This window comes from Danio aesculapii, chromosome 18 (genome assembly GCF_903798145.1).
Source record: "Danio aesculapii chromosome 18, fDanAes4.1, whole genome shotgun sequence".
Taxonomy (NCBI): Eukaryota; Metazoa; Chordata; class Actinopteri; order Cypriniformes; family Danionidae; genus Danio; species Danio aesculapii.
Genome location: NC_079452.1, coordinates 34,954,520 through 34,969,626, shown reverse-complemented (window position 1 = coordinate 34,969,626; position 15,107 = coordinate 34,954,520). Strand labels below are relative to the sequence as shown.

General features: G+C 37.2%; 1 protein-coding gene across 8 annotated transcripts in view; it reads left to right on the top strand.

Moving 5' to 3' along the window:
* Positions 1-15,107, top strand: part of frmd4a (FERM domain containing 4A) — a 255,772-nt gene that overhangs the window by 203,349 nt on the left and 37,316 nt on the right. For all 8 annotated transcript variants that reach the window (XM_056478927.1, XM_056478923.1, XM_056478921.1 and 5 more), the window contains exons 10-12: positions 1,886-1,943; positions 2,471-2,557; positions 13,361-13,437. In XM_056478927.1, the coding sequence (XP_056334902.1) occupies positions 1,886-1,943; positions 2,471-2,557; positions 13,361-13,437 (222 nt within the window). The remainder of the gene's footprint in view (positions 1-1,885; positions 1,944-2,470; positions 2,558-13,360; positions 13,438-15,107) is intronic.

Genomic DNA, 15,107 nt, shown 5'->3' with positions numbered 1-15,107 from the left:
AATCATATTGTAACGAGTTAATATATTTAAAGTTATTAAAGTTACAGAAACTTATTATTAGTATTGTGTTATTTTCCTTCACTGGTCACATGATATGCGAGAACCAATTAGATTTGATGGTTTAGATGTTTTGCCAAAAAGGAAAATTAGCTCATTATTTACTGTCATTCTTGTGCTTTTATAACTTTGAGTTTCTTTCTTCTGTTAAACTAAAAAAGATAGTTTGAAGAATGCTGGTTGCTGGTACTCTAAAACAGGGATTCTCTACCGGTGGGCCACGGCCCACTAGTGGGCCTCAGCAATCCTGCAGGTGGGCCACGAGATAGCTTACAATGAACTTAATTATTGTACTATAATTATTTGATTTCATTATTAAATATGTTATATAAAAATGATTGGTGTGATGGCATTTCCCGTTTTCTGTTATTGATTACTTCGGACTTCGGAGTGCAAAAAGAACCTCACTGTAAAATACAGACTTAACCGTGGCTGCACTTCCAACCACTGCACGTCAACTTGGACTACATGCTCAGCTGTATAAAGCAAACCGTCACGCAAATGTAAAGGTAACGATGATTAGAGTTATAACCAGTTCGCGCATGCCTCACATCTCTGTTAATTCACAAACTATGCATGCTCTCTTTGTGTGAACTCTTTAAATATCAGCATAGTTGCCCAAATTAGTGTTTTATAACGTGAGTGCGAGTGTTTTATAACAGACATGCACCCATACAGGAGGATCTAGCGAGACTCGGGGGTGTTTTAGTAAACAGCTGTTCACTACTGTCAGCGAACTCCAGTGATATCCTGATCAGTGATCAGTGATAAAAACCCAACCGCCTTCAGATTGATCTGTTTCAACAGACTTAGAGTGTTTTTACTGTATTTTTTTTTTACTTTTAATGAATATGATCAATAGATGAATAGTAGTCAGTCCAATTCAAAGCAGCAGCTTTTTTTTGTCATGTTTACTGTGGTCCTGTCAGGTTCATTTATTGAAGAAAAGGTTCAAATTCTCTGCAGTTGTAATAATTACCTGAAGAATTCAGGAGCTTTGAATCTGTGTGTGTTTTAAAAAAGAAATAAAATATATAGTATTATATAAAGTATAAATATATAGTATTATAAAGGTCTTATTTGTTTTATTTTGCTAGAATAAAAGCAGTTTTTAAATTTTTTAACACCATTTTAAGGACACAATTATTAGCCCCTTTAAGCTATATATTTTTCTGACTGTCTACAGAACAAACCATCATTAAACAATAACTTGCCTAATATCCCTAACCTGCCTAGTTAACCTAATTAAGTTTTTAAATGTCACTTTAAGCTGTATAAAAGGTTGGGAAGCCCAGCTCTACAGTTCTTTATGGACTTCTATAGTAGGGGAAAAATACAGCAGAAGTCAATGGGTGCCAGCTACAAGCATTCTTCAAAATGTCTTCTTTTGTGTTCAACAGAAGAAAGAAACTCAAATAAATGTGAGTGAGTAAATGATGACAGGATTTTCATTTTTGGGTGAACTATCCATTTAGCTTTAACAATATTCATCCTTTGTGTTGCACAAAAGAAACAAAGCCATTTTCTTTAGTTTTGAGTGAACTATACCTTAAATTTGGAACAAAATATAGATTGTTGAATTTTAAAAAAGTGTAGTTTTTAGCTTAAAGTGTGCTTATTTCATTGTTTGATTCAATAGTTAATGCAATGACAGTAATTTAATCCAAACATGTTTGCTTGTTTTTTCAAGTTCAGTGTTGATAATCTTTTATGCATTCTCACAGACATCCGAGATCCACTCCCGCATGTTTGCTTCTAATGTGAATTGTTTGCATGTGTAACATCCATAACACACTGTCAATGATTCCTTCTTTCCTCTCTCTCACAGCTATATGAGTATAGTGGAGTCCTTGCCCACATATGGAGTGCATTATTACGCTGTTAAGGTGGGTCATGGAGCGGGGAGGGGAAATTTATAAGCACAGCCATCGGTCCATACACACACACAAACGCACATTCTCACGGCCTGCACTATCGGCTCTTTCCCTAGGTGTTAAAGGATGCTTAAGACTCAGTGTGTTTTAGATAATATGCTGTCATCAGCCATGAGCTGACACTTCTCCTGTGTGTGTGCGTGCGTGCGTGCGTGTGTGTGCGTGCGTGTGCTTGCTTTTATATCTTATGGGGACTTAATCCTGAATGCTCACAGACTCATAGGGAATTGTGTCACCACAGGGACCTACATTGAAGTCCCCATGAGTAAACATGCTTATAAATCACACACAATGTAAAAAAGGATTTTTGAACTGTGAGGCTTTGATTTAGGGGTGTAGTTAGAGAAAGGGATAAAATATACACTCTGTACTGTAGGAACATTATTACAGCTATGGGAAGTTCCCATGAAGATAGCTTTACAAGTGTATGTGTGTGTGTGTGTGTATTAATGCTTTATTTCTCTCTATCTCTCTCTCAGGATAAGCAGGGTATCCCATGGTGGCTGGGCTTGAGTTATAAAGGCATTTTTCAATATGACTACCAGGACAAAGTCAAACCAAGAAAGGTAAGACCCTCTTTCCTCTGTAGACTTGACACGGTTTGACTTTTTGCTTGTGCTCTCTCTTCATCTTTATCATCCTGTAATGGTTTTACCTTGCTGGTGATAATTTGTAGTTCTTGGTTAGTGTAATTCATCTTGCACAATTTGTGCACCAAACATGAAGTATTCCATGCTTCCTTTCTATGCAGTCACACTTATGTTTATTTGTCCAATGATAAAATTACACTGCAAAACTTGTCTTACTTATTTTGACTTGTTTCCAGGTCAAATATACAAAATAAATCAATCAAGAATCCTTTTTAGATCTATTAAATGGATAATTGCTTAAAACAAGAAAATAATCTGCCAATCGGGTAAGAAAAAATACCCTATTTCAAACCAAAAACAGCATTATTTTGATTACTCCGCTGCAAGATTATTGCAACATAGGCTCATTCTGAAAATGTAGCCCTATATACATTTCTGGAGATCGCGAATTATGTAGCCAGAGGAACGTATGGTTGCATTTTGCCTTTAAAACGAATGCTACGGGGTGGTATAATGCTGTTCCTTTTCGCGCTAGCAGTTGACCGCTTACCTCCGTATGGACGGCTGTCCAACTGTTACCAGTTTGTCCAGTGGCTCACTGCATTTGTTGACGGACTGAGACTCAGAGAGAAGTTGACCGTGACAATGGGGTTTGAGTCCAGCAAAGAATAGTTCCATAAAGCAGGTAAAACAAAAACAGAAGCCAAAAAATAAAATAAACAAGTAAATAACAGGGTGAGAAAGTGGTAAATTCTGAAACCGTGGTAAAAATCTCGGGGCTATTGTTTTTCTGGATTGCTTTTTAAAACAATGTCGGCTGGGTTTAGGTGGGCGGGTCAATCTGTGCTTTTTTTTATACCTATTGTTTAGGGTTTTTTATCTTTATTGTATAGGACAGTAGGGAGTATTAACAGGAAAGCATGGGGAGCAGAGAGAGGGGAAGGATCGGCATAGGACCACGAGGCGGGAATCGAACTCAGGTCACCGTGAGCACCGGAGTGCATGTGTCGACGTACTAACCACTACACCACTGGCGCAGACCAATCGGTGCTTTTTAAAACACTATCGGTTGGGTTTAGAGAAGGAGGTGGGTGGGGGGCTTCAGTCGGTTGGTCAGTCAGTCAACAGCGGCTTCTGGTGATTTTACACGAGAAGAACAGGCTCGAATGTCACTCAAGAGAGAAATTTGAGATCTCAAAAAGTGTACACAGCGGCCTCTGGTGAATTCACGGAAACAAAAACTGCAAAAAAAAAAAAAAAAAACGTAGCTCCTGGGACTTATTGGCGCTCTCCAGAAATGTATATAGAGCTATGTTTTCAGAATGAGCCTGGGTTGGATTATTTTGCTTGTTTTATGGAAAAAGCAGCTTAATTATTTTACTTATTACTTCTGAAGACTAAACAATATTTTTATTTGTCAAGAAATTGCTTCTTAATTCAAGAATCTTTTGATATTTGGACTAGAAACAAGACAGAAACTCGAAGTAAGAAAAGCATTGTACTCTTTTGCATTTATTCATTATTTACTAAGGCAAGTGTCCAAAATCACAGTCATGTCTTAAAATGTAGCTTATGACAGTGCTTTTTAAGAAAAGCTCTTTGTTTCTTGATGAGAGAGAGAAAAAAATCCTACTTCTCTTTTAAAACTCAGTGCTTAGCAGAAATTCCAGTGGATGTAAGCAGTTTCCTTCTCAGCGGGTTTTGAAACTTAGCATGAGCTTCCTCCAGTCTGTGTTTGTTAGTATATGTTCATCACCTGATCACCTTTGTTTAACCTCACGACGTCATCCTATAGAAGTCTGACCGTCTGACACTTGGGTGTGACGACCTCAGAAAGGTCACGACCTCTGTTGCTTTGACCGCCGAGTGTCTTTGGTAACTTTAGACAGAGACTGTCAAACCTCGGGACAGACGGCAAATGACACCCAGTAAGTGAAATGCTACAAATCTTTCTAAATCGAAAAGAATCGCTTTCTGTGGGAATAACTACTTCAGGTGTGCGTCCCGTTGGCTTTGGTTTTCCATTCTCACAGCACACACCCGTGTTTAAATTTTCTCCAAAAGGACAGGCGAAAACTTCAGCCCGTGGTGAGGAACAGAGAAACCTTTCCCCAAAACCGCAAGCTAAAAATAGCGTTCAAAGCAAAAAAGTCCAGCCAAGCGAAAAGCCAAACTCAGGCCTATTTACAGAGAAGGATCTGTTACAGAAAACGAGAGTTGAAATGAAACGACGCAGCAGAGGGCAGCTCGGACTGGAGGGAAGAGAAACCAGCGAGCAGAACAGACGCGTCTGCAAAAATGCCACAGATGCAAACTAAACAAAATTATAGTTCTACAGCTAAACCAGGATTATCCAAAAATGAAAATATCATCATTTACTGACATTCACAGTTTTCCAAATATATTATACTCTTTATATAATTTGAAGAACTGTTATTGTTCATACAATGGATGGCAAAACAACATTGGACCCCATTGACTTTACTTGTATGGACAAAATATCATATTCAAAACATTCATTCATTCATTCATTCATTTTCCTTTGGCTTAGTCCCTGATTGGGGTCGGAACAGCGGAATGAACCGCCAAATATTCCGACATATGTTTTACGCAGCGGATGCCCTTCCATCCACAACCCAGTACTGGGAAACACCCCATACACTCTCAAATTCAAACTCTTACACTACGGTCAATTTTGTTTACCCAATTCACCTATTGCACACCAGAAACTCCACACAGAAATGCAAACTGGCCCAGCCAGGACTCGAACCAGCGACCTTCTTGCTGTAATGCAACAGGGCTAACCACTGCTCTTTTTTTTTTTTTAAGTAAACATGCACTGGATGGATGTGTGTGACCATTGCTCTTGCGTCTTTTGAAGTGATGTGCATGTGAGCGATATGTTTTTTAGTTGCCGTGTCAAGCAGAAAGGAAGAAAGGTCTTCAACTTTTACATACAGCGCAGCTCATCACTGTGAGGTTCAAAAGCGGTGGACCAATCAGATGATCTCGGAGGCAAGGCAATCATTGCAAGCTTCTGTTTATAGTAGAAAGTTGGCATGACAATTGCTTTATTTACTATAGTATCATGGCGGAGGAGGCATGCATTGTGTCTTTGTCAAGAAATCCTGAGTTATATGATCTTCAGGTGCTTATCATAACATGTTTTCCTATTTCTTATGGGTCCATCATTGTTGTTATTATATCGCGTTCATAATATCGCATCACATGGACCTTGCGCTGCAGTGCTCATTCCTCATTCCTGAGCGCCATGTCAAGCGTCTTTAGAAGCATCGATGCATTTGCTGTGAATGAGCCCTTAGCATAACCACCAATCTGATTTCACCAAGTAGGGGCTTACGGTTGGGTTTATGCACTTCTACATGATTGTTGTCCAACTATTATTCCCCTCTGATTTTGGGAATAATTGACAGTTATGGTTGGGTTTAGGGAAAGGGAATAGGTATGGATCATATTTTTCAACAAAAATGATGTTCCAGGATCAACATAGATGTTAATCCAGAATCGCATTGTACTTGGCAAAATAATGACATGCTAGCAGAGTAAGTAATGACAACATGTTCAGTTTTGTATGATTAATTTCAAGGCACAATATGTATTCAATGCAAACAAAGTTGGAGTTTGATGACGACAAAGTGATTGAGTGTGGAATCATGAGAGTTGGATGTAAAGGAGATGTCCTGTGGTCTTCATTCCATCCTATGGGACTCCTGCAGAAATCATGTTGATGGATGAGCTAAAGTATTCAGCACTTATTATCGTGGTGGTATGAAGCAGAGTAAAGCTGAAAGCTGTCGATTAACAAGAAGCAGAAATAACTGCTGATAACAAATGAGCATGCAGAAAAAGCAGCAGAGCTTTTATTATGCCGCATTCCACCACTACTGGTTCTTTTTCCGCTCTGACCACATTGAGATGAAGTAGCGCTGTTTTATCATACTAAATAAGTTTTAGGCTTCTATTACAATGCCACTCTGTGCAGTCTAATAAAACGCACAATGTAGTAAAGCGAATATAAATAAAAAACAGAAAAAAGCATCAAAGTAGCATGGTGACACTGTCAATCGTTCGTGCAGTAGTTAAAATAGCTTATTTCTAAAGATTTGAGCATTCTTCAAAACATTTAGGATAAGTGAAGTTTATTTCTAAACTAGTTTCGAGAGGATCACATGCTTATAATTGATCACATCTGGTCCCGCATTATCCAATTCACCAATCAGACGATTCCTAAGTCACCATAAATAACCTAAGCTTTCATACCACAGCCATCTTCGTTTTGAAGAATCCTCCCTTCCACTCCTTTCCTAGATGGGTGGCACGGCAGCCCAGTGGTTAGCACCGTTGCCTCACAGCAAGAACGTCACTGGATCTAGTCCGACCAAGGCAGTCAATGTTTCTGTGTGGAGTTCACATTCTCCCTGTGCTCGCGTGGATTTCCCCCAGGTCCCCCACAATCCAAAAACATGTGACTTAAGTTAATTGACTAATCCAAATCAGCACTATAGATGTGCTCCTAGTACGTAGTTATGTCTTCATAGCAATCCCTAATTGTTCATTAGCTACAACAGCAGGGGAGTTCTCGAGATCTACCTCAGCTCAAACTCACATCTCGCCCTGCAAACGGGAGGGAACCCTGGGCTCGAGGATCTTATGAGCTCAGGGCTCTCTCTCCTATGCCAAATAGGCTTTATAATCAATCATTAGCTTAGTGTGAACTCTTGAATGTTATGATATAATTCAGCAAAGGTATATAACACTGTTCTAGTGTTTTTGAATATTTTGATACAAAAATCGTACATATTGTTCCTTTAATACTTAAACTCCTTAAATGCCCGACTGCAACTTTCTCCTGATCTGCCTTTCAGATGGGTCATTGCCACTAATGCTCCCATTACACAGTTTGTCTCCATCACACATGCTTACACGTTTGTGTGTTTTGATGATAAGCTCACATACGCTAATGGTTAGTGGCTGTACTCCATCTGCGGGAAGTGTGTGTGTGTGTGACTGCAGGAAGATATACAGTAAAATATGCCACACACTAAAAGCTGCAGACTCTGTGAGTTCGCGGTTGGGTTTAATGAGTTTCAGGCTAATTGAAACCCTCTCCTAATGAGAGACCGCAGAGCATCTGTGCCAAAGTGTGTGTGTGTGAAGTTTTACAGAGGTATGACCAGTACGGTTGTGGTTTCATCATCGAGAGCTATTGTCCTCTACCTAAACTCCCTCCAGCAAGCCTCTCTCCAAAAACCCGCAACAGGAAACCCAGCAGCAGACATCCGCAGGATTACTGTCGCCCTGACAACATACAACATGCTGGAAACATTAGTGCGTCTGACGAATTCAGGACCACTCCCCAAAAAGCTGGCGGATTGCTTCGGATCAGCTCATTAGCTCCAGTAACTCTAAGATATGCCTTACTAAACCATATGAACACCATTCTAAAGGCATTTCTACCCAGATTTAATGTTACAGCTATGAATCATGGGATTGCAGCCCTTGAGTCACCGGTGATTGTTTTCCTCCTGTCTGCTGCCGGTGACCTTTGACCTCCACAATGCCCTGTCTTTTCTCATAAGCACTCATTATAGCTCGAGCTAAGTAAATAGCATGCCACACACACACAGAATCTTCCTGTACTCTTTGTGAGAGAGAATGGTGGGTGGGTGGAGGGGGGAGGGCGTCATTGTTTTATTTTGTGTACAGATAGACTGCAGGGTGGGTGTTGCACATTATATTAAAAGTAACTGCAGTGAATGTGAGTCATACTGACGACACAGCTGTGACACTTAGCCAGAAATTCCTTGAAATGCTAACTCCTTTATAGCAGAACTTTTTGGATAAGCATCTTTAGTTTTGTCTAGAAATGATTATAAGTTTGAAGAAGTGATTAACCAATCTAAAATCTAGTGAACTGTTTATATAGGCACGATTAAAGCATCATGGCTGAATGAAAAAGTTTGTTTCAAAGAGTCGAGAACAAAATTAGGCTCAACATCTAATGCAGCATTGAATCTGTTATTTAAAGCTAATCCAATCCTTAAATGCACGATTATATTTTTATAATTTTTTTCATTTACATTTTTTCATTAGTTTTTAAATGTTTCGCAAAATATATCAATTAATTAATGCATTTATTTATTTTATTTAAATATTTTTTTTTTATTTTAGTGCTGGGCAAACATTATTTGCGATTAATCACATCCAAAATAAATGTTTGTTTTGACATACTGTATGTATACGTATATATATATATATATATATATATATATATATATATATATATATATATATATATATATATATATATATATATATATATATATATATATATATATATATTATGTATATATATTATGTATATATATTATGTATATATATTATGTATATATATATATTATGTATATATATATATATATATATTATGTATATATATATATATATATATATATATATATATATATATATATATATATATATATATATATATATATATATATATATTATGTATATATATATATATATATATATATATATATATATATATATATATATATATATATATATATATATATATATATATGTATATATATATGTATATATATATATATATATATATATATATATATATATATATATTTATTATGTATATGTGATACACACACATGCATGGATAGATGGAAACAAAACTACACAAAGCACTTCTGTTACATAGATATTTAAATGTGTATGTGTGTGTGTGTGTGTATATATATATATATACACGCAATATCACACGAGTCGCAGTGAGATATGGCTGTAGATCAGCACTGGTGAGAGGCGTGCGTTGACTCGAGGCTGCAGACTTCAGAGTGTCTTAGTGTCCCACCAGTGACGATATACAGCATATCGCACTGTTATGGATGTGATATTGCGTTTATACAACAGTTTGACGGCATAATCGTGTGTTTAAAAAAGAAAATCAAACACAGAGAGTCTCAAAAACCCTTTTGCATGAGGAAATACTTTCTTCCACCATTCATACACATCTGCAGCTGACATCAGAACAGCAGAAACCGTTGCTACTTTACAAATGTCACTTTAGAGCTAGTATTTTAATTATTCTCCTGCATAATGTCTAAACTGATGACAAAACAGGTGATTTTGCTCACATTTTAAGATTATAAGGCTGAATGGCATGGAATGCCATCAGTCAACAAAGATTTACCAGTTATTTCTCTGTTGCAATCGGGAGATCCCAATAATTATTCCTTGAAAATCCAAAGCAAAGCAAACATTACCTGATACTATGGTATAAATTCAGCACTACAAAACAAAAGAGAGAGATCGACTTAGAATGTAACTTACCTGCTCCATAATGATTTGTTCAGCTGTAGTTTGAAAGGTATGCTGAAAAAAATGCTGTTTTTCTCCCCTGAGGACTTATTATGTGGTCACATAGTTGCAGTCTAAACAACTACATTCTCACCTAAAAAAAGCCTCAAAAGTACATGATAAATTTTCTTAAATATAAGCATGCCTGTATGTATTTATATATAACTAATACTTATTTTAGATGCGATTAAATTTTGCCCAGCACTAATTTATTTAAATGTGAGTCTTTTATGCTCAACATTGCTGTGTTTATTTGATCATAATAAAGTCAAACACACAGAAATGTTGTAAAAATTATTACTATTTATAAACAACTACATTCTGTTGAATATATTTTGAATTTAAATATAATTTATTACTTTGCAAATTTGATGCTCGAAAACTTTTTCTTAGTTGTTTGGAAACTGCAGTGGAAACGTCATAAGAACACAATCTGTTTCATGCAGAAAGCTTTTGAAACATTACAAATGGATTTTGACCAATTTAACACATTATGTACAAAAAGTATTTAAAAACCCTTTCGATATAGATTTTATATATTTTATATTTCATCTATTTTATTCATTAAAAGTCTTGATAATTATAATTATGCATGCTCTCTTTATTTAAGGAACTTTTTTTAGTTTTCCAGCATTCTAACATCAGACTTGATACTGGAATCAGCTCCATCTGTGTTTTCAGAGTGGAGAGGTGGGCTTTTAGACACAGACATGACCAATCTCTGGACCCCATCACCACGGCTATGAGCCCTTATTTAAAACCCTTTGAAGTCCAGGACAAGGTTTAACCCTGTTTCCAGAGATCTAAATAACCAAACAACACGAGGCCTAGAACACAGCCCAGCTGTCAGTGAAATATGTGCTGGAACTAACCAGGATTCAGCACATGAAGGCATCGCTGGGCACGAGGCCCTTTGAGATGCCTTTTCCCCTCTTTTACAACCTCTCGTGACTGCACGCCTCAAAATCACACACACTTTTTCATGGAGATTGTCTAAATCCAGAACAATAGCCGACGTCCCCAGTTCTGCCCAAAATAATCTGGTGTGGTTAATGCTCTATGCCTCATCGGCTCCTATAACTGCTGAAAGCTACAGTGTTTAGATGTCATGGAACATTGTAGGGTTTCTCACTCTCTCTTTTTTCTCCCTCTCTCTCTTTCTCTCTCTCTCTCGCTCTCTCTTAAGATTTGTATCTCTATAATGAACGTTGTTTTAAAAGTGTCGAGGGTCAAGTTTGTTCTTTGTCCCATGAGACCATCAAAGCACCAAAAAATGTTCAGTTTAACACCATCAGCATCTCTGTGCTGTTCAGTTGCATTTTTTTATTGTGTATTAGGATGGAAATTATAGAGTTGTTTTTTTTTGGGCTTCCAGATGCTGAAGAAGTGTTACCGTTTTATCTTAATTGTACAATTGGTTCTCTTAATAGTACTAACACTGTAGTTCACTACAGAGTTGAATTTACACTTCATTTAGTACATTTGAGGAGCAGTATTCTATGGAAAACAAACTATTTTAGTGACATTTTAATGTGCCATTTGTGTTATTAAGATACCATTGCACATTTGTAAAGGGTTATCAGTTATTGTGGTATTGTTTATATACTAATGTAGTGTTTCTTCATATTTTTAAATAAGCTTTTATTTTTAATATTTAGTTTTATTTTCCTTCGACTTAGTCCCTTATTTATCAGGGGTCGCCACAGCAGAATGAACCGCCAAATATTCCAGCATATGTTTTACGCAGCTGATGTCTTTCCAGCCACAATGCGGTACTGAATACAAACAGGTCAGTCAGATCAAATAAATTAGAAATTCCAAGAGTTCAGTCAAAGTAGCGTGAATCGGCTTTCAGCTACTAACAGCGCCCCTCGCTGCTTCCAGAAATGATCAGATGTGCTCCAACATTAGGCACATTCAAATCAAGACTGAAACACATCTGTTTAGCTGTGACTTTACTGAATGAGCACTGTGCTACGTCCCACAGATCACACTATTATGTCTTTCTTTTCTTTTTCATTCTTTTATAACCTGCTTTAACACATTTTTATCTGTTTTTATCTGTTCTAATCATTTTTAATTCTTTACATTTTTATCTTTTTTGTTTCTTTTATTCTTGTTTATGTAAAGCACTTTGAATTACCATTGTGTATGAAATGTGCTATATGAATAAACTTGCCTTGCCTTATATTGCGATCAGTTCATATTTTAATCAAACCTCAAATCTAAAATTTATAAAACATATTTGAATTGTTATAATGTGCTATTTTTTATCAAAACACCTTAAAGAATCAATATTGAATCCAAACATTGTGAAGTTCACGCGATTTCAGTACTTAAGAAAAAAAATACAACCCATTCTAAATAAGAACCAGCACTTAATTCCCAATTGTGGTGATATATGTTGAAATAGTTGTGTGTGTATATGTGTAACTATGTTCCTTCCCTCCCCTTTTCCTTCATCTGTCCATTGTTTTCCCAGGCTCTTAAAATTCTTGAGCACTTCAAGCCAACCCCCTCCCTTTCTCTCCCCATCCATTTTTCTTTTCCTTTATTTTTCTTTCTTTTTTTCCCCACAAATGAAGCACTTTGCCAAGAAACGATTGTATACAAAGTCTTTATTCCTGTTTATGTAAAGCACTTTGAATTGCCACTGTGTATGAAATGTGCTATATAAATAAACTTGCCTTGCCTTGCCTTGCCTTGCCTTTTAAATGCCTATTAACAGTAATTATTTAGGTAGTTGATAGTTTAGACTTTTTTTATAATAAAAAGAGATTTTTTTAAATTAAAAACAATACCATCACACCATCTTTGTGTTTTTGTTCTGATGTCTCTTGGAATTCAGTGTTTGTACAACAGACAGCTGTGTGTGTGTGTGCGTGATGGTCTATAATGAGAACCAGAACCTGATTTTTTGAGTGAATGAGGGGAAAAGAGGTGGAGGAGTTAAACAAAGCTGCAGTGCTGCGTTTTGAGGGCTTACTACAGCACATACACACACAAACACATCACCCTGAACTCCCCGTAAACCCCGCCCACACAGGAAGCGTGTCTCCCAGAGGGAGGAGAGGCTTGGAAAGAGTCTGACTCCTCCCACTTTTGCTTGCTCTCTCTCTCTCTCTTCATCTCTCTAGATCCAAACAGTCTCTCACTTTCTACACATATACAGAGGAGGACTCATTGTTCCCCTGTGCCTAAGGAGGATTTTACACACACACATACCCGCCACATGCACAAAAGTGAACGGAAAAGTCAAACATCTTGGATTCTGGATTCTCTTTTAAGGTCGTTTTCGGATCTGGAAGGATTCTGAAGACCATCCAATGGAATGTTAGATCAAGGGTGCGGGAATGTTCTGAAAACGTTCTCTCGTCTCTGCAGGTGTTCCAATGGAGACAGTTGGAGAATCTGTACTTCAGGGAGAAGAAGTTCTCAGTGGAAGTCCATGACCCCAGAAGGTAAATCTACATTACAGTCTGCATATGCTTACACACACACACATACACACACACACACCACCAACCTGATTTTACCAAGAAGGACATGTTCCTGGATTACAATCTATGTTGATCCTGGAACAACACTCCAATCAGCCAATCAGAATTAAGGGATATGTTTACTGTGTATGTTAAGTTTAGGCTTACAGTTATGCTCTTCTACATGACTGTTATCCAACTATTATTCCCCTCGGATTTTGGAAGTAATTGACAGTTATGGTTGAGTTTAGGGGTAGGGAATAGGTTTGGATTACACTTTCCAACACAAATGATGTTTCAGGATCAACATAGATGTTAATCCAGGATCGCATTGTACTTGGCAAAATCATGATGTGCCACACACACATACACACAGGTCATGGACTGTAAGCTAATAAACAATATTGTGGTAATGTTGGTTTTATATTCACACATTTGGACATTCTCCTTAATAATATCATTTCAGAAAAGCATTCCTTGCAAATTCTAAATAGTGAAATCATATTAGCAGCAGATGACTATCAAAGTACAACACAGTTCACAGTCAAATTAATAGTGCTAATGTTGTTTTGAAGTCATTTGTACATGTGATTTCAGACCAAATATTCAAAGTGCCATGGTAAACAATATAGGGAGCATGTTGTCACTGAATGTATGTGCGAATATAAAACCAACTTTACCTCAATATAAACAATCTGTCCAACACATTGACAGCACTGGGTACCACTTTCACTTTCACTTTCACAACACAAGTGTGAAAGGCAAGTTTGTTAAGATGTTTTAAAAAAGTGTTTCTCAACCACGTTCCTGGAGGACCACCAGCTCTGCACATTTTCCAGGTCTCCTTAAACAAGTACAACTGATTTAAATCATTAGCTCATTAGCAGAGACTGAAAGACCTGTAAAGACAAAGGAAACATCCAAAACATGCTGTGTTGGTGATAGTCCAGGAACGTGGTTGAGAAAGACTGGTTTAAAGGATCTCAGCATATTGTATGCTTTTGTCCTTTTGATTTTTCGGGGATTCCATTGTGGGATTAATTTGTGTTACATAGACAAAATGTGACTTGATGAGCTGAGCTTTTGAACGTGGGATAGTAAAACATGGAGTATCATCTTTATAGAGCACTTACACACATGAAGATAGTTCACACTAAAATGAAAATGTACTTAACTGGGACATTCTGCCAGAAACATATATTATCTGTCCCTAAAATAAAACATAAAAACAGTCAATAAAAAGTATTTAATCCCAAAAATTTTCAAAAACGGACTGATGGCTGATTTCTTCGAGCTGTTTTGTGAAGGAATAAGTCCTTAATTTGGTTCTCAGATTTATTCTTGTTATTATTATTCATTTATTCATTCATTTTCCTTTCGGCTTAGTCCCTTTATTTATCTGGGGTCGCCACAGCGGAATGAACCGTTAACTTATCCAGCATATGTTTTACGCAGTGGATGCCCTTCCAGCTGCAACCCATCTCTGGGAAACATCCACACACACTCAGTCACACTCATACACTATGGACAATTTTAGCCTACCCAATTCACCTATAGCGCATGTCTTTGGACTTTGGGGGAAACCAGAGCACCCAGAGGAAACCCACGCGAACGCAGGGAGAACATGCAAACTCCACACAGAAACGCCTACT